General features: G+C 45.3%; 2 protein-coding genes across 2 annotated transcripts; both read right to left on the bottom strand.

Annotated features, from left to right (window-relative positions):
* Window positions 1–3668: 3668 nt before the first annotated feature.
* Window positions 3669–10137, bottom strand: LOC311314970 (5-aminolevulinate synthase, non-specific, mitochondrial-like). Its single transcript, XM_084445526.1, has 11 exons — window positions 9997–10137; window positions 7510–7715; window positions 7196–7372; window positions 6743–6910; window positions 6399–6621; window positions 5650–5834; window positions 5339–5518; window positions 4993–5157; window positions 4559–4827; window positions 4087–4249; window positions 3669–3888 (listed from the first exon to the last, which is right to left on the bottom strand). Exons 2-11 carry the CDS (start codon window positions 7697–7699, stop codon window positions 3728–3730), a joined length of 1881 nt encoding a protein of 626 aa, XP_084301652.1. The 5' UTR covers window positions 7700–7715; window positions 9997–10137; the 3' UTR covers window positions 3669–3727.
* A 357-nt stretch (window positions 10138–10494) lies between these two features.
* Window positions 10495–18508, bottom strand: spo11 (SPO11 initiator of meiotic double stranded breaks; the record flags this gene model as incomplete). The annotated part of the gene is made up of 13 exons (XM_084446171.1): window positions 10495–10614; window positions 11033–11144; window positions 11599–11675; window positions 12064–12101; window positions 14962–15061; window positions 15221–15330; window positions 15488–15524; window positions 15906–15992; window positions 16401–16509; window positions 16704–16770; window positions 17194–17282; window positions 18115–18234; window positions 18411–18508. The coding sequence occupies 13 exons, from the start codon at window positions 18506–18508 to the stop codon at window positions 10495–10497; spliced, it is 1164 nt and encodes a 387-aa protein (XP_084302297.1).
* Between the last annotated feature and the right edge of the window lie 1662 nt (window positions 18509–20170).

The raw sequence follows: 20170 nt of genomic DNA, 5'->3' as shown, positions 1-20170 counted from the left end.
AATGCCTGAAAACACCCACACACCCTCAGTCTCTTGGCTCTGAATGCTTGTCCTTGGTCAGGGTCAGGGCTACTGGCATGAAGGGTGATGGAACTGTCTCCAAACATGTAAACCTTTGCTCTGACATCCATCATCAGGTGGAGTCACACCCCCTTCTCCATGGCAATTTGACTCTATCCTGTCCATGGTATGATGGGATCCACATTCTGTATGTCTAGTCAAGTAAACAATGTTGATTCATATGACTAATGTGCCAATGTGCATGTTTTTGAGAATACAGGCAAGTTGCCACAGAGATTATCATGTCATCAGTCATGAGAGAGACAGTACAGAATGTCGTTACAGCTTATACGGCTGCATTCATATGATGCCTTGCTCGAAACATTGTGGCCACATGCAAGCCATGCCAGTGGAGATCACAGCACTTTCTAGAAAAAAAAAATGTGTGTGTGTGTGTGTGTGTGTGTGTGCACTGGGACGCTAGCCATGCGGCTCATCTGTCTGTGCACGTGAGTGGGAGAGACACAGATGTGCACAGCTCACAGGATTACCACAGCATGGAGGAGGAGCAGGAATGAACACACACACACACACACACACACACACACACACACACACACACACACACACACACACACACACACACACCCGCCCGTCCACCACCCACCCACCCACCGCCCACGCACACAGCTAATCACAATTCACTGAATCAGACATAGGCACACATCTCTCACGCATGCATAGAAGTCGCACCATCTAGAACACTTGATCGTAGGCTACAACACTACAACACGTCCCACACAGAACAAGGTACCAACACAACACAGTGCGGCGCTCACACACAGCCTGCTCACACCCACACACTCCAAACCTGCCACCTGTGCTACCCCCCCCCCCCCACACGCCCACAGTCATGCCTTTCCCCCGTGTTTCCCAGAGAGCAGAGGTGTCGGGTCTGCCCTGGTAACGAGCTGCACGGCATGTGCGCTACAGTATTATAAACAACGAGGAGAGGAAATGAGGTCACATACAATGGTTGGTACAGCGTTGTGAGCCATGCACGTGTGGTAAAATTGTCACACAGGAGAGATTATGAATGCCACTGTGTAGGAGGAAATGCATGAGTGGAATTGGGTTTGTGGTTATACTCAATTCAGTTGCGTTGTCAGGTGTAGCCTACAATAGACTGCAAGATTCTCCAGAATAAAATAGCATACTCTATGCAATGTATAGTATTAAAACATAAACATACAAAATCATCAAGCGTAGGCTTCACATATTAGTCTACTACACTTAATGGTATAAAAGCCTGGGCATTACACTGCGTCAGTGGCATTAAACCAAGGAGTTTCTGTTTGCATGAAAACCTTCACTGTGAGCCGCCTTACAGCCTTGCAGCAGAGTGGTCACCTGACTGCCCCACTTGGAGCTGTCCTCCAATTATATAATAACACTCAAAACGTGGTAATACTCTCCCAGGGAAGACAGGAAATGTCTTTGATTTGCTGAGCGCCGGCTCTGCATGTCGTCAGTGCTGCTGAGTGCTTTCATGCGTCGCTGAATGCAACACCCCTGTCATTTGCAGATGTGCGAAACCAAGATTTTTCCTCATTGATTCTATATGGGAACTGTGCTTCCCTGTGGTTGAAACAGGTCGAGTATATGCACATATAATCATAGATGGACTAGATAATGTGCTCACCGTAATTGCATGAAACAGAAGAAACAATATTATTCAATTAAAATAGCACACAATTCTAACATGCCATTGTGGAACTACTGAATAGTTCATATTGTAAATGATAGTATTTAATAGTAAATGATAACTTTTAAATGGTTAGTGTTAATTATAGTAGTAGGCCTGTAAATTATGTTTGGGAGATGTCTTCAAACCAATGTGTTCCTATCATAATCCTGTCACTGCGCTACATCATCGCCATCTAGTGGCTGAGTATGGTAGTTCTACATATGAGTCATGGCTGGATAGGGGGGCTTCACATCACACCCTTGATACCCCACAAACACAAGAAAGGTTAACTTCCCTTTCCTTTGGAGCGATGGAATATTGAATGCACCAATACAGACTGATTCATAAAATAAACACAGGTCCATTTGCTCTGATGTGCAATTTTCCTCTGGATGTCAAGAATCTGGGTGTGACCCTGGATGACCAACTGTCGTTCTCCGCACATATCACATCTGTCACACGCTCCTGCAGATTCCTACTCTACAACATCAGGATTCTCTCTGTCCTCACTGACAAAACGGCACAGGTGCTCATCCAGGCCCATGTCATCTCTTGCCTCAGCCATTAAACCCCTGGAACTTGTCCAGAAAGCTGCTGCTCGCCTGGTATTCAACCACCCCAAGTTCTCCCACACAACTTCCCTTTTCCATTCCCTACACTGGCTCCCTGTAGCAGCTGGCATCCAGTTTAAAACTCTGGTGCTAGCCTACAGGGCAATGAAAGGAACAGCTCCCTCCTACCTCCAGGCCATGGTCAAACCCTACACCCCCACGGCTGCTATGCTTTGCTACCTCGGGGTGACTGGTTGCCCCAACTCTCTGAGGCCCCTGCGGTCGATCGAGACGGTAACGGCTCTTCTCTGTCCTGGCCCTGCAGTGGTGGGATGAACTGCCCACTGAGGTCAGGACAGCAGAGTCGCTGCCTATCTTTTGCCTCAGGCTCAAAATTCATCTCTTCAAAAAGTACTACTACGATCCTCCCTCATAAGCACCTATTGTATTTTTAGTTTGCTATTCTTGCACTTTGCCTTCAGCACTAGATTAAGCTCTTATTAGAAAGGAGATACACTTGTGAGTTCTGGAAAGTAGTAGTATGTTGGCTTTTCCTATGTTAAATGCAATTATTGTAGGTCGCTTTGGATAAAAGTGTCAGCTAAATGACTGTAATCTAATATCTTCTGCTTCAATAATTACTTTGTATAAGGTGAGTTTAAAATGAGTTTGTTGAAGTAATCAGTGTTCACAGCCTTTCACAGTTCCCAGTGTGTGAGAAGTGTCGCTGATCCATTCCTTAACATGTTGTAACAGAGGACATTTTTACTACGTCTAAACTGGTTCTGACTGGTATGTATTAGCTTGGGGGGGGTGGGTGTGAAAAGGTAAGGATTTTCTCTAACCTGACATGCCACTGTACATCAGGGTAAGGGTCATATTGTACTGTGCTACTGTATATTAACACCAACTAGATATATATGGATGCAGTCTCTTCCAGGGACCTGAACGACCGTACAAACTGGTATAAAGAACTAGTCCTCAATGTTTGCTGAATCACTCTGACATGTGGAACAGTGTGCATGTTTATCAAGACCAACAGTCTGTTGAGACGTTACGTAATATAATTTACTTTGGTGGACACCAGTGATAAGATTGCTGGCCGGTTTCCCAGTAAACACTCCATTAGCTACTTATCCATTCATGCTCTATGCAGACTACTCAGCCATCTCTTTCAATGCAGCTTATTGTGGCCTGACTTAGTTTGCATTTTCCATAAAACGAGTTAACTGTGATTGAATACTGTATAAGGTGGCCCGGTGAAAACCAGATGCAATAACGAGAAGGAATCACTTTCCCCAAACATTTATTTGTAATACAGAATATTTCATAAATGTTGATACATCTGAAGTTATACATACATATGCCATTAAATATCTTTAATACCCTGTGGTTCGGGGGGCCGGATTTCTGTCTAGTGTTAAAAATCTTAGGCCCTGGCTGATATCATGTGACTGAGACCCGTGAAGAAGGACTTCTCCCTCTCGCTCATCAGTTCAAAGTGGAGGGGCTGCCGGCAGAAGTTGCACTCCCCTGACGAGTGGGGCTTCAGGCCCAGACCCACCTCTGTCCAGGCCTGCACCAGGCGCTCTGGAGGACGGAAAAAAAACAGGTCAGGAACAGCTGAGTACACAGAGGTCTAACCAACAGCTTACGCACGTAAAGAGGAAAACACGATTAACACGATTAACGATTTCACCGGATGACGGCCCAAACTACGTCATTAGCGCGTAACTGTTCTAACCCCCCCCAGATAAATACACAAGAGCTCTTTCACTGCGTACTTACTGACAAAGTAGTGCATCATCTGGGGTGTGTGGTGGGGCGTGACGGCGATGCGCAGGAGCTCCTCCCCCTTGGCCACCGTGGGGTAGTTGATGGCCTGGACGTAGATGCTGTGGCGCGCCATCATGATGTCACACACCTCTGTGTTCTTGGCCGCGTCCGCCACCTGAATGGAGGTAGAGGGTCCAGGTGTGAATTAAGCGGGAGGGGGGTTCGAGGTTTAGACTAACTCTGAACACCAGGGAGATAAAATATCTTCAGCCGGTGTCAGGGCTGAAAATGAACACCTGCCACCGGCCAAATGCAGGTAAAATGTCCAATTGGCGACTAGATTTCGGAAGGCTATCCGGAAAAAAAAAATACTTGGCCGGTAGAATTTGTCATCTACAGTCCCCTTGGCAGGTGACTCACCGTGAGCCAAAAAGGTAATTTTCACCCCTGGCCGGTGTGCATGTCTGTGGGAGGTGGTTTTTACCCTGATGGGGATGATGTGGCTGGGGCAGTGCACCACCGGCAGGCCCGAGTCCATCAGCATCTGGCGCAGCAGCTTGACGTTGCGCTGGTGCCTTCGGCGGAGGCCGCGCCCCTCCTCGCTCTTCAGCGTCCGCACGGACTCCCGGGCGCCGGCCAGCAGCATGGGCGGCAGGGAGGTGGTGAAGATGAAGCCCGCCGCGTAGGAGCGCACCGTGTCCACCAGGGCGGCGGTGCTGGCGATGTAGCCGCCCACGCAGCCGAACGCCTTACCTGCAACAACAGGGAGAGACGGGGGGCGGTGCGTGATGAGAGTGGCGGTGCTTGATGAGAGGACTGACCGGTGAGGCGTTCGTTTCTGTGTGGACGGCGCGCTGAGGTGACCCCTCTCGCCGCAGAATCAGAACAGGGCCTCTCGCGCCTCTCTACGGTTCTTACCGAGCGTGCCGGAGATTATGTCCATCTTGTGCATGACTCCGTCGCGGTCTCCGATCCCTCCGCCCCTGGGGCCGTACAGGCCCACGGCGTGCACCTCGTCCACGAACGTGATGGCCCCGAACTCGTGGGCGATGTCACACATCTCCTCCAGAGGACACACGGCACCTGCAGGGGCGCAACTTCCTTTAGCCTGACCCAGAGAAGACTGTGGTACCAGATGATTAAGGTAGGGGCAGTGAGACGCGACTAAGGATTCAGAACTAAGTCGATCTAAGACCTAAGACTGGGATCGGCAGTGAAGATAGACTATGAAAAAACAGCACGCTGCATGAAGTTAAGAACTTACCATCCATCGAATGCACAGTTTCAAAGGCAACTATCTTTGGGGTGGAGGGGTCGGATTTTTCCAGCAGCTCTCGCAGGTGATTGGTGTCGTTGTGACGAAAGATTAACTTCTTCACCCCACTGTTCCTTATACCCTGTATCATGGAGGCGTGGTTTCCTGCGTCTGAGTAGATCTCACAGCCTGTGAGAGACAAAACAAAAACAACAGACATGGAGGCGTTCAGCCGTTTTGAGCACTGAACATGGAACGATGCCTGGAGCTATAGGAGGGATGATTACCGACGACATCCAATACTTTCGAGTCAGACGTACCTGGAAGCATTTTGGCCAGAGTGAACAAGGTCGAGTCATTGGCCACGAAGCAGGAAGTGAAGAGAAGCGCTGCGTCTTTCCTGTGCAAGTCGGCCAGCTCGTTCTCCAGCTCGACGTGGAACTTGCTGGTCCCAGAGATGTTGCGCGTTCCTCCTGCTCCAGCACCGTGCTTCCGTAACGTGTCCCTAGGGGGAGAGGTGAAATATTCACTATACTGGAACACCACTGAACACTCCATCGGTCTTTAACACGTGATAACTGCTCAACATCAATATATGTCGTCATCCATTAATCACATATTCTCACCCCCTTGACCAGTCCACTCATGGTGTTGAACTAAACATGGTTGAACCTAGGGCTGGGTTTAAAAAAATCTATTCATCGATTCTGAATCAAATGATTCTGAATTGATTCATGAATCCCAAAATCGATCTTTTATTTAATGAATGAATTAATAAATGAAGGAATGAATAGTTCATTAATTCATTCAATGATTCATTCATTCATTCATTTTTGGAAATCAGTATCGATACCCAGCCCTAGTATTGATGTGTTGCTTAATTTGGCAGTCATGTAATTAAGGTAACAGCTAAAAAAAAACAGCTTTTAGTAACACTAACCGAATCGATATTGAATCGAATCGTGATAATCGATTCTGAACCTTGTGAATCGGAATCGAATCGATTCTTGAAATTCGAATCGATACCCAGCCAGGGTTGAACCGCGTCAAAATCTATGACTCTACTCACATGATGGCCTGTGTGACGCGGGGGTGTCGGCTCATGCCCAGGTAGTCGTTGCTGCACCACACGGACACGTCCTTCTTCAAGTGGAGGGACTCGGAATAGTCATCGGCCATGGGGAAGGACAGGGCGCGCCGGTTCACCGTCTTGAACACCCGGTAGCTGTGGTCTTTCCTCTTCAGCTCGATCTTCTTCTCGAAGAACTTGTCGTACTGGAAGGTGGTAGCAGCTGGAAATATAAGAGAGGTGGGGAAAATCAATTATGATGTGTGAGGTGCAACAAGAGTCGAAGGTTATTTGATGATACGGGTCACATTCCTTGGGAGTTTTGCTTTATTACTGGTTCTGACCTTTAGGCAGGTTGTCCTTGAGTAGGTGAGAGACCTTGGGAGGCTGCAGCCTCGGCGGGTTCTTCAGGGCTCCTGGGTCGGACTTGTCTTCCCCGATGAGGTCCACTACAGAGCCTTCCACCACAAACTGCTCTGCCTTGATCAGGTCCACCACAGACTCACATTTCTCTGTAACAAAACAAAAGGAGACTGTGATTAACTTGACCCATCTCACACACACATCCACCGAACCTGCCCTACGTTCTAAGTCTATGTCTTAAATTGGACAACTTTGGTTCATGGTATGGAATAAATTTGCCATGCATAGTATGAATAGTGAGGTAATTAAGTGTTGTTTACTCAAATCAAGCTTTTGCAACACATCAACTGACCTTTGGTTACCCAACTAAAAGTGTGTTTTTATTGTTATTTTATTTAACCAGGCAAGCCGTTAAGAGCAAATGAGTTCCTTACTGGAGCGGACTGTGTTCATCTCTTGCACATCCTCCTGCAGCTCCATGGACGCCTTCCTCACCACACTATTGTTGCTCTGCACCATCTCGGCAGCCAGGAACGGGCACTTGGAGCCCATCGCCTGGCCAGCAGGGGGCGCCGGGTGGCCCAGGGGCAGCTTGACTGCACGGTCAGGCTCTACAACACAGAACAGGGATGAGATTTACTACACGGACAGCTGATTTACTACGCAACGGGTGTGCGTTAAAAGGGATGATTACGATGTTACAACCCTGCATGCTTTGGGGCAGTCTTAAATAGGCGTACTAACTCACCGTCATTGGACATGGAGGCCGAGGAGGAGAGGGCTCTGGCCAGAGGTCGTGAGTTCAGAGGTCGTGAGGCCAGGTCCATCATCACAGGGCACCTCTGAGCATAGCCCAGCAGCGACGACTTCCCTGCCAGCTGCAGCAAGGCCCGAGGCACGATGGTCAGGAAAGGGCATCGGCGAATAACAGTGTCCATCTGAGATCCTTTTAATCTAGAGGGAGAGGGGGGGAACAGTTTACCATGCAGTCTAATGTTATTCTTCTCGGTCTGTGGAGAAGGCCGACAGTATGCATTTGATCTGGCAGTGAAACCTGATCGCTAGAGATCAGGGGTCTATTTATATGAGCAGGGGGTCAGTGTGGGCTAACTCACTAAGCTCTGTCTACTTTGGACCATCATCACAGGTACTTGATCCAGGACGATCAAAGAGTAACTAAATACAAGATGCAAGGCTTTTATTTTGAGTAGTGAACCTACTTCAAAATAAAAACTTGAATTTCTAGGAACAAGTAAGACAAAAAGAATAAAGGCTACCAAATGTTTTAGATATTCCCTGGTTTTAGGCTACAGCCTATAGGCTACCACAAAGCACAGGACAATGGAAAACCTTATATAACCAACATTATGATTATAGCACACCAAAGCTACCAATATATTGCAAAAACATAGACTAGCGTTTACCTGAATGCATCCCATTCCACTTTCACCACACGGAAGGAAAAGACCTTGCGAAACATAACTGACCAGACAGGCCTACTAACCAATACTAACCAATATTCAGAGCACTGATGGTGTTAAATGCTCATAGCCGGGGGAGCTGTTTTTCCATTTGCTGAGAAGTCAGCTGGCCCTGACAAGAGGAAAAAGGGAGGGCCACTCAAGAGCTTGTACTTAAATTAAAAAGACGAGTACAACCAAATCCGCTTAGAGGAGGCTTGCCAAAGGGACCATCTATTTCTTAAAATGAATGATCAAGTAATATATAGACTGCATATGGTTTTAGCCGACTCTCTCTTTTCAAACCAGAGGTTTTGGTCGCTGTTGCATCACAGCTCAAAGACAAAGACACTACACAGCCACTCCTTGTTGAATAAGGAGAGAAAAATGCAGGCAAAGGTGAGGGGGCCATCATGGACAATCTCCCTCCGTCTTCATGACACTCTGGTCAGGCAGAGAAGCACCTTCAGCAGTGAGACTGGTCCTGCCAAGGTGCTCTATGGCAGTGGTTCTCAACCTTTTTTGAGCTTTGCACTGGCATATTTCGAACAATCCTGAAGGACCACCTCATCTATATAATTTAGTATAACAAGCCATAACAGTAATTTCTATTGTATTCATATTTAACATTAATGATCTCAACATACGCCAGTGTCAAGCTTCCCGCCAGTGTCAAGCCCCCCCCCAGTGTCAAGCCCCCCCCCCCCCCCCCCCCATATATAGTATACTCTACACTCCTTATGTCAAGGACCACAGGTGGTCCATTGACCCCCTGCTGAGAAACACTGCTCTTCAGAGGCTTCAGTAGGTTCTTCCTACCAGCTGCCATCAGACTGTTCCTACCAGCTGCCATCAGACTGTTCAATGCATCCCCTGACTGGCTGGACATGGACCTGAGCCAGCTTGGAGGTAACTAAGTTTACCTTTTGGTTTGGTGCCCAGACGCTTCTTGGACAAGACTTAAGCAGCTCTCGGTTATTATGTTATACTATAATATTGATTTGCTCTAATATTATAGTGCTATTATATCTTAAACTGTACAGCGACTCTGGGACAGAGCATTGGTTGGTTGGCTGCAGGGGGTAGTGGCCCTGCTTGGGGGGGTAGGGGGCCTATTCTCTCCCCCTCTTGTGTCTATTTACTCACCTTGTGTGCATTCGAGCGTTGTGTGTTGCCTTTTTTAATAAACCCTTTTATTTGACTGCCGACTCGTTTTTCACGGTCGCCACAATATTATTATTGTATTATATACATAGGTCACTTCTGATTTACCTGAACAGACCCACAGACCGACTTGACTGTCGACTATATATATTGTAAATAGTGCCCTAGCCCTGTCCTCCATTCTAGGAATCCTACTGCTATGGTAGATGCCGGTCAGCTGAGCTGGGCGATTAGCTTGCAACAGTTTCGGTGCCGATTTAAGTTAGCTAGTGCTAGCTAACCCTAACCAGACATCTCAACAAAAACGAATAATAACGTTGATCCTAACCCAACGAGTCTATTGTTGGCAAGGCCATCACCTTTACTAACGTTAGCTGTTTCACCACGTACCTTCCGTAGTGCGAGCGAACGCGAAAGATATGCACGTTATACGCAACCAACTAGCTAAAGGTAGCTAGCTAGAGAGAGATAGCTAGCTAACCCACCATGGCATCAGCAACCAAGGTCAACCAACGCTAGCTAGCTAATGCTAGCGTTAGCCTCCCTTAACATCCAACCTTCACATCGCCAACGATAATCATGGTATTCTATTAACGAAAGACTACGCTTACCTGATTATAGACAATACCACGATATAACTACGACTTGATTCCGATGCCTCCGAAATAGCTAACGTCAGCTATCTAGGTTTTTCAAGTGTGGATCTTCTTGTTGAGTGCCTTTCCAGCGAGAAACAGATAATGTGGGCTTTGGTTTCGCAAGCACGACACGCACGTGATTGCTTCTCACGTTTGACCTCCACCCTCCCTTCACACGTCAGTCATTCAACCAGGTCACTCTGGGACAGCGAGCACTATGACAGTGAGTAACCAAAACAAACCTACACACTTATATTGTAATTTTATTGAATCAACAGATAAACCTATTTCCCTACAACATCATAAATAACCTTAAAATTATTAGTTTTGGTTAGGCCTAGAGTAGGTCTACTATTCCCTTCCACAAAATAGTTGACAAGAACATAGTTAACAAAAATGTACAGTAGCCTCTGTATCTGGAGGCTAAATAATTTCTTGTATCACATCACACAGCAAGAGGGCAGCACAGGCTCATATCCAGCCCCCATAGCGCAGCTTGTTGGGCAGGTAGACCTGGGTGAGGAAATCAGGGGCTATGGACGCCAGGGACTGAATCTCAGCTTTAACCTTATTCTGCTGCATCATCTCCATCTACAACATGAGTAAACAGGCAACGTCTCAGAAGATGGGCAAGAACAACAATAAACATGACAATCTCCCAGTGTATCCTCATCTAACAGCTACAGTATTTCACATCAGGGCAGGTATCTGGTTGTATAGCCTATCCCAAAGAACAGGAGGTGGAGCACCGACTGACACACATGGTGTTGTCTCACCTGCAAAATGTCTACACTGTAGTAAAACACACTTAGAAAGTCCGCCTCTGTCTCATGAATGAGCAATGGAGTCTTATGGACCTGCGGTTTCTGAAGTGGACGGACCTAGGTAGGCATGTTTATTCACCCCATGTGCTCAGCGGGCGCTGCATGTGCTACAGGCTCATTAACTAAGTAAGATGTACAGTATATTCGATTCAGATCACTTCATTTACCCCTCCACCCCCTCTTACCTCCCTCCGCCAGGCTGGTTGGCAGGTGAGGTAGGGTCTCTTGAGCAGGCTGCTCAGTTTGCTGTCATCTGTCTTGGTGAGGGGAATCAGAGCATCTTCATGCACTCTCAGTCTGAGGCGCAACGCAACCGAATGGAGAAAGACACTGGTTAGACGAGTCAATTTAAAGTAGTTGACAGAAACAGTATGTTGTGGCCATGGTTCATTTCTGACCAAGAAAATGCAGGAAATACTCTTGATGCCAAAAGCAACTGTTTCCCCTACGTCTGTTCACAATATAAGTCCGGGATGCTTTGATCATGTATGCGTACAGAGGGAGGCTCAGGGGTAAATTTGTGGACTAGAATTAAACTTGACGTATTGCAAAAACCCCTTTCAGGCTTAGATTTCCCTAGTGGACATCTATACTTAAAACTCAATATACCCTGGAAAACAGCTCCTTGGGGGAAAAAAAGGGGAAGGCAACAGCAACAGAAACCAAAACAAACAATCTAAAAGTCCCAAGAATATAATCCCAATTAGAGACGGGAGGAGGAAGTAGGAAGTAGCGCGTGGTGTGTCCAAACCTCTGGAGGTCAGAGGGGAGGAGGCCCAGCCACATAACGCTGGGGACGGTCAGACTGTGGGCCTCAAACGACATGGCCTGTGTATAAACGCACACACGCACGTGCGCGCACACACACACACACACACACACATACACACACGCACACATGCACACACACACGGCATAAGCACAAAGACGGACACTTAACAGTCAATATAATACGACAACAAAGGGATTGTATGTATGCCTGGCATATGTTCCTCATATTCAAGAAAAACACAGACACTATCATGTGCATAGGCAAACACACAACCGCACCACCCACAAATGAGAGTCCCCAATCTCCCCATGCAATCAAACAAACTTTTCCACTTCATACTATGTCACTTCAAATATTCAGACATGGTTGATGTTCCATTTCCCCCACTAAGAGAAAAAAACAAAGCATATTTCTTACAGCGAGACATGACCCAGGAGGACTCACCACTGATCCATACTTGTAGATGCACATGATCTCAATGCCTGGGAGAATCAGGAAGGGAGACAAACGTGCTGCAGTCACAGAGTCACCATACCAGAGCAATTACCCTCTGAGAAGTGTAGCGCTCAGAGAACAAAGTAAAGCATTACACATGCGTCTTGCCACGCGATGAAGAGGGGATATGTACGGAGCGGGACAGCGCCGGGGCGAGATAACGCCAACGCTAACAATCCCCAGCCTAAACACCATGACACATTCGTCAGGGCCCTGTCAGCTTAGCACGACACGCAAACCCACTGCGTGCGTGTGTAGATGAGCAGTAGCACTGTGTGAATGTATGTTCCTACAGAGCACGCAAGGAACTAGAAATGGTGCTCAGAGCGCACAAACCTCCACCCCTGAATGCATTTCGTGGCCCTGTGCCAAAATTGAACGGGTTCTAAATTGGCCCATGCTACACCCCTTCACCGAGTTTTATGAAAAGCAGTCTGATAGTTTTTGCATAATCCTAGTCCAAAAAATGAATGGAGGTGAATGGCCGTCCGGGTCGTGTTTGGGCGGCTCGTGGACTGGCCCCATGATTCTCTGACTACATGCTTTGATCCCATTATTTTAAAGCTAATAACTCCCAGCTATAGTCATCTGCAGGCAAACCAACCCCATGCATTTACTCCAAATGGTTCAAGAAGAGCTTTCAATTTACTTTTAATTTACTTTTGGGCAACATTATGCCAAAAATCCTGAAGTAGGCTACTTTAGGTTTCATTTATATATTGGTAGTATAAGGACATAAAACATATTTGCTATTTTGTGACAGTAGTTCAGCATCTCAAGTGTTTATCCTCAACCTTTTTCCCCCAAGTAGAAATAATTGGGCCGAATCCAGAAGTGCAGCGATCCATTTCACCACACACCATAAACGCTCACTTGCTTAGCTGTGGGCCATAAGGTCCTTACACACTTAGTACGATTTATTTGCACGATTAATTCTCAAATAATATAATTAACTCCCATGAATGAAGAATGAAGAACGTCAAATGTGAAGTTTCGCAGGGTGAAAAAGCGTGAGAAACGTAATCGAAACTGTTTCGATTTTTGCATTTATTCGCCTGTGACAAAATCAGTTTGACCAATGATATTGCTCATTGTACAAAACGCCAAATTAAAAACAACAATGGTGGAAGTCGTGACAAAAGAAATGACAATTATAAATACGACGATGCTTGGATATTGGTCCTCTGCCTACAGGTATATGTGAGGGGCTGTATCACCAACAATGCCTCAAACTGTGTGTTGGAGCCATAATGTCGTTTTTGTTTGTTTTATTTAATCCATCTGAAGCACTGTACAGGCTAAATGCAGTTCAACCTGAAATGGAGCATTATACTGTAACTAACATTAGCGAGGAGCAGGTGTGAATGAGAAGCAATGTTTTGTCGATGGCAATTTAGGATGACTGACTTGCTCGAGTTGGAATTGGAATTTGCTGAATGGAATATCGAAACTATCAGCACAAATAAATGTAGTCATTTGGTAAACGATTTAGTGAGTGCTACTTTCAAAAGTATTCCAGAAAGCATACAGTTCAACATTTCAAACTTGCTTCAATCGCTGAATTCAACTGGCCTATATGTGACATGTGTCTCTGTAACAGGCCAGTTCCTTTCGCACAAAACCTTTGCTCAGCAAAGATGGGAATATGGGAGTACCTGAAGGCTAATTTCAAATTGTTTAGGGCGGGCTACCTAAACCAGTATGAATATTACCCTATTTGTATAAAAATGTGGTTATCTAATATAGCATATTATTTATGATTACGAATCATTCAGTTGATCTGGCTCCAATGGACAGCGCAACTAGGCAGAATAAGGCCTATCAAAATACTGTTAGGCTTAAAAAAAAGTTATTTCAACCTTGATTTGCACTAATCTGAGAACGATTTTAACAACTCAGTTCTGCCTGTAAAAAATAAATCATCTAGACAACATTGTCTCTCTCTCACCGTCATAGTCTATAAACTGCATATTTTAAAAATATCCTGCAATAGGGAACTGATGCTGAACTGGTCGGTTACCCCGTTCACCTCCACCCTTAGGAGTCCCCGATTGAATAGCAGCTATCTGGCAATAGCTGACTCCTATGTGTCACATAGGAGTATAAATGACTTGCTCAAGCTGGACTTGGGAATTTGCTGAATGGAATACCGTTGGCATTGGAATTGAATATGTGCCTATGCTATCTACAGTACCTGTCCTAAGGTGAGCATATCTGTATGTACATAAATGGATCAGGGAATCCAAAAGCTGTGTAATTTCACTGGACGGTTTACTTAGCCTAGCATGCGTCCAAACAAGTGTACCCCTTTTTCCCCATTTATAGCCTGTCATTATAGCCTGGTGTCAGTCTGGGCATCCAACCCTTCTATCGGAATCTGCTCAAACAGAAATGTGTTCGTGCCAATCACAACCGTTTATCTAATATGGGGCGGGTTTAATAAGATGACGGAACAGAGGAGCGCCGTAGAGGCATTTTCGCTGATTGGTTGTAGGTCTATCCGACTGTGTCCAGAGGCTTTTTGATCTACGCCCGTTGGTAACGCCCCTTGGGAATCGGAAAGCAACTGTGAGTTTCCAGACCCATCGCATTTTTGCGAATTGGGTCTGGCGAAGCCAGGCTAGTGTAATTATTGTTTAAAATAAATACTACAGTGTGCCACAGAAATCCTGAAGTATAGGTCCTGATGCTGACCATAGTCGCAAATTCGCGTCGCCGCCAGTGTGAATAATTTTGATGCTAAATATTCTCAGGCGAGTATTTCACATTTTCCTGTTGTTTATTCGCGACGCCCCCAGTGTGTAAGGACCTTAACGGGGTGTTTGGGTCTGCAGAGCAGAACTGTACCATGGGGGTCTGCATCCACCAGGGCGAAGATGGGGATATGGAGGGTGTCCCAGAGCTTCCTCACCATCAGCCTGCTATTCACATCAGGGACTCCTTTACCCTGACAAGCAGCACGTGCACACGCACACGCACACACACACACACACACACACACACACAAACGCACACACACACACAGTGAATTGAAAAGTGATCAAGACAATCCAGGAAATGTATCAACTGTGCATAAGATAGCATATGTGGAATATGTTAGACACACCGTGATCATGATACAGGGAGACAGCTTTGTGCAAAAGTCATCATCAAGCAACCTTTGGAAGGTCGCGTCCTTCTCCACTATCAACACAAACTTTGCTGATGACACAATGTCTGGAGCACCAAGGATCAAGGTGAAAACAAACATGACCCCATGGCCATTTCCTCACGAGAAGATAACACTTGAAAGAGTTAAGAGACAATCTAGACACAAAGTCTCAACATATGCCAATTCCATGATGATGAAATACATTCAAATAAGTGAGGATACTCCTTATTCCACCAACATTAGATGAGACCGCAACAGCCTGAGAAAAAAAGGCACAATGTTTAGACATTATAGGTACCATGATAGACACAGACTGATGAATAATGAGTAGTGTAGCTGATAATTACATTTCAGTTAATTAATGAATGTAGACACATGAGAACCATTTGAGGTTGTTTTGCTCTCCTCAAATGGTTATGGGGAAACCAAATGATTTGTATGTGGGTTGAACCACAACAGAGAGCACACTCATAACGTACTCCCATAGGACTGACTGAGCTCGTGCATCTTTCCTGTCACTACGTTTATCTTATAGGCGTATAGGATAAGAGATCTCCAATAATTGCAGACATTCAACAGACCATTATGCCCCATTGTCATCCGAGGGAATACTATGTCAGAACTTTGACGTGTCTCATACAGTGGAGCTTGAGTGGCAGTCCACCCTGGTTCCATCCTCTTCCAGGTAACACAAGTCACCTGAGATGAATCCCTTGGACGTGGCCAGCTGGACATGGTTCAGACACACACACACACACACACACACACACACACACACACACACACACACACACACACACACACACACACACACACACACACACACACACACATTGCATGCACATCTCTGACATTGCCCATGCAAATCAAGTTCAATTTCTTTGCTGTTTGATCACAAGGAAAAATCATTTCCACAGGTGCTTCCTAAAATTGGAGGAGGACAAAATATGGACCTAGCTAACAGCTTTCATCTGTTAAAACTCAGCTAATCATAACACAGGCCCATATCAAAGACATTTCACAACTGGCTTGATATTGTTGTAAGTGTTACCTCCCCTTGCATGTGCTGGAACTCATATTCCCATGCACGCTCTCACACACACTCTGAAAAACATGCACGCACACACACACTCACCACATGTAGGCTCCTGCGTGGAACCTTTAGCATGCAGGAAATGTCATCCACTATGCAATCAACGCTCCTCTGTGAACCAAACAGCTGTGTGTCGTTGTAATAGATGTCCCTGTGGAAAATCAGACGACCTGTACTCTACCGGTGCAGTTTGTTGGGTTGGAGCAGAATAGTCAACAGTACTGGCTCAGGCTATACATCGGGAATAATCATGCACTGCATGTTAGACACTCACAGTATTAGTGAGAGTGGCTTTACTCTGTGAATGACATCTGAAATGTGCCCTGCTTTTGAATAGGAAATTACCTTTTTGTAGCATATGCGTTGCTCTGCACAAGTTTGTAGATGGTGGACAAAACTTTGAGAATGTGTGCTGCAAACAATAGCCAGAAATTGATTACATACTGACACAACAGATGTCTGAAACAATTTAATTGCAGCTAATGTGTATTATTTTAGGGCTTTCCAGAGGAAGGAGAGCTAAAGATCTGTTTTTAATTATGAAATACAGAGGGTAAATTAAATCCTGAACATAATGTTTCTGTCACTGTCAACGTGTAGTAAGGCTTCAGAGTGATTTAGTTGGATTTATTTTTTACCAATTCATTCATAAAAGCTCAAGAGTGGATGAAAATGAAAACCATGTGAAGCAGGGCTGATTAAATTCCTTAGAGTTGGCTAATTTGAGAAGTTTGTGAATGAAAAGAATGTGGGCTGTCCTGAGAACAGGAAAGGGGGAAGGCGGAAGCAGGGGAGAGGATAACATATTAACAGAGGTGTGTGTCTTTCTTCTCACCAAATTTAGTGACAGACGAGACACAGTCGATCCGGACTGTAGTGACAGAGCTTCCTGAGCTCATTTGAAGGCCAACAGCACTGTCAAAACTCAAGTAGGGAAATTATTAAAAACTCATGAAAGAATTCCTCACAGATCCTAAACATTAATTCTGAAATCTTTGATCTGCTTTGTAAAAGGAGCCTACCACCTGTGAAAGTAAAAAAATAAAAAATAAAAAAAAAATATCCCAGACCCTGAGGGCTACCTGTGAGAAGGCCTCGTCTGAACCTCACCAAGGAGTTTACTCTGTGAAAACTTTGGCTCCCAATCTGTGGGCTTCTCACATTTGAAAGGCCTGAGCCAGAATGTGCTTTAAGCTGCAAGGAGGTTTGATGTAAACTCAACCAGACAGTCTGCTTTGTTCTGAGCATGAGGTCTCTACAGCCTGTGCACATTAAAGACCTCCACAAACTGCCAGATTTGTGTGTGTGTGTGTGTGTGTGTCCCTGCTGCGTGTGAGGCAATGATTTTTATCTCATATCAGGGTGACACCTATTCAGGAGTCAAGAAGTTATTAAATAACTCTGCTTTCAATTGTGGATTTAAAAACAACCAAAATTGATTCTATCACACATTTTGTTCCTTCAAATCCTCATGCTCTGATCCAATTGAAAATATTCAGATAGAGAACAAAAGCATGATTTTCACTTCAATGCAGTGTAAATGTTTAATTTTTACACAACATGACTGCTTATCCTAAAAGCCTGGAGTGTAATCAGGCTACACAACATAAATAAAAGGTTAGCCTGTTGCATAGACATGTTTATCTTGCAGCGGTCAAACTTGAATATGGCAAGTGGACTACCACCCACAGAGTCTGGGCAAGAGCAGGCCAAAGCTTTGAAATAAAGACTGATTTATTGCAGAGCCTAATGTTACCTTACGTTGGCCCAACTAGATCTGTTTGGAAGGACCAAGGTGGGTACTTCATCTTTGGACAGGCTGGTCACTATTCCTAGAATGACCTTTTCAATGCGTGTTAAAATCTCCTGGCTGGAAATACAGAAGGACCAAAGTTAGCTACTTAAAATAATTTCTCACTATCAACAAGTAGGCTAGGCTAGCTCAGATTAGCAAGGGGGGCAGGCCTAGCCTTAGGCTACAGTTTATGGCTAACGTTCTTGACAGCAAGATGACTCCTCAGGTGGGAGACATATAGCCTCAAGTGAGCCTACCTGCTGACTTCCCCCTCGCCGTGTATCGACTCCACGTCCACATTTCCTAGCAAAAACACCCGAAGCTTGTCAACCTCGACGAACTGATATTCAGACATGCTTGGCTGCTCGGCTGGTGAGACTGTGGCTAAAACGTTAACGTTCTCTAGACACGCGCAAGTAGGTGACGTCGCGGGCACGCGCTTTTGCGTTTTAGCGCGAAAATCGGTGTGGCATGAAGCGCGCGCATCTTCACCACTAGCGCAATGCGCGTGCGCACACCTCACCTCAGATGGAAGCAAGCTGTGTAGCAGCCTGAAGGTGACAAAGAGAAAGTAAAAAAAAAAAAACCATCATTATACTCTGGCCTATAGGCGTTAAATGAGCTTAGCCTAGGCCCTACATTATTTCCTCTGGGGTAGCCTATTACAGTTTTTCATAAATGATAGTAGCCTAATTGATAGAATACAGTGTTGCAAGTGGACCATAGTAGGCTACTGTAAAAGCCTGCTCTACAGTAGCCTACGATAAGTATGATACAATTGGGAATTGTATTGCTACTTTGTCTAAACAGTTATCTATATTATTGTTACTGCCCAGTAGCCTATTCCTCTAGTGTTTCGAGTATTTGTATTGTATCTTTTGCAGGATTGAAAGATTAGCCTACCACAACCTGGTGGGAGAGGACGTGCATTGACAGCTGAGCAGGACAGACAGCTGACTGCAGTCAGAGTATAATGCATTTAACACTCAAACTAATACAAAGTAGAATTATTGCTGACCAAGCTATGGCAACATCCACGCTGGACTGTGTTCTTCAGCAAAATTCAATGAGGACGAAGCAAGTATACAGGGTTCCCTTTGACAGGAACACAGACAGAGTCAAAGAACTAGGCCTACCGCATGACTAGGTGCAAGTAAGACCTATAGGCCTACATTCAGCACTGACACATTGCTGTATTATACCTGTAATCCAATGCAGTTCTTTTTTCTTCTTTTTTTTTTAAATAAAATGTTTTACAATGTTTCACAGTAGCCTACTGTATTGACCACTCTAGGTCTATTATATATTGTCATGCGGTCTTTTTCAGAGTGTTCTGGAGCTAGCCGCAGCTGCAGAGGTGCATGAATTTATGTTCACCACCTGGCTGCTCTGGTCCGTAACTGGTTCCACAACTACCCACAATTTTCAGTTGTGTTTCTCTCACCATACTCTCCATTTCTCAATCCTATTGAGTTTTTCTCAGCCTGGAGATGGAAAGTCTATGACTGGAACCCGCAGGCATGGATCCCACTGCTCCAGGCTATGGAGGAGGCATGTGGTGACATTACCGCTGAGGCCTGTCAAGGCTTCTTGCGCCATTCAAGGTGATACTTCCCTCGTTGCTTGGCCAGGGAGAACATCGCCTTCGATGTCAATGAGGTCCTGTAGCCAGACAGGAACCAAAGACAGGATGCTGCCTAGTTCTTTTGTTTTGTACTGTGCAGGCCTATTTTCTGTTTTATATTTGACTATGAAAATATTATACTGTAATATTTTACATAAGGAGAAAAGTGTTACATGAACATGCAAAGGTCTAATTCTCCTGATAAGTCATTCATATTGTGTTTTCCATTCATACAGTAGTGTTTTCCATTCAGCACATCAGGGTTCAATTGGTGCTTAGATATGTCTACTCATATGATGGCTGTGTGTGTCATTTGAACACAAAGTTCAGTTTTGTGAAGAGTTCAAATTGTTTTGAAAGCCAAGTGTCATTTTGCAGATGTGCTGGGTTTTG

The sequence above is a fragment of the Borostomias antarcticus genome (genome assembly GCF_949987555.1).
Source record: "Borostomias antarcticus genome assembly, chromosome: 11".
Lineage (NCBI taxonomy): Eukaryota > Metazoa > Chordata > Actinopteri > Stomiiformes > Stomiidae > Borostomias > Borostomias antarcticus.
The sequence above is the reverse complement of the archived record's forward strand: the minus strand, read 5'-3'. Positions and strand labels throughout refer to the sequence as shown.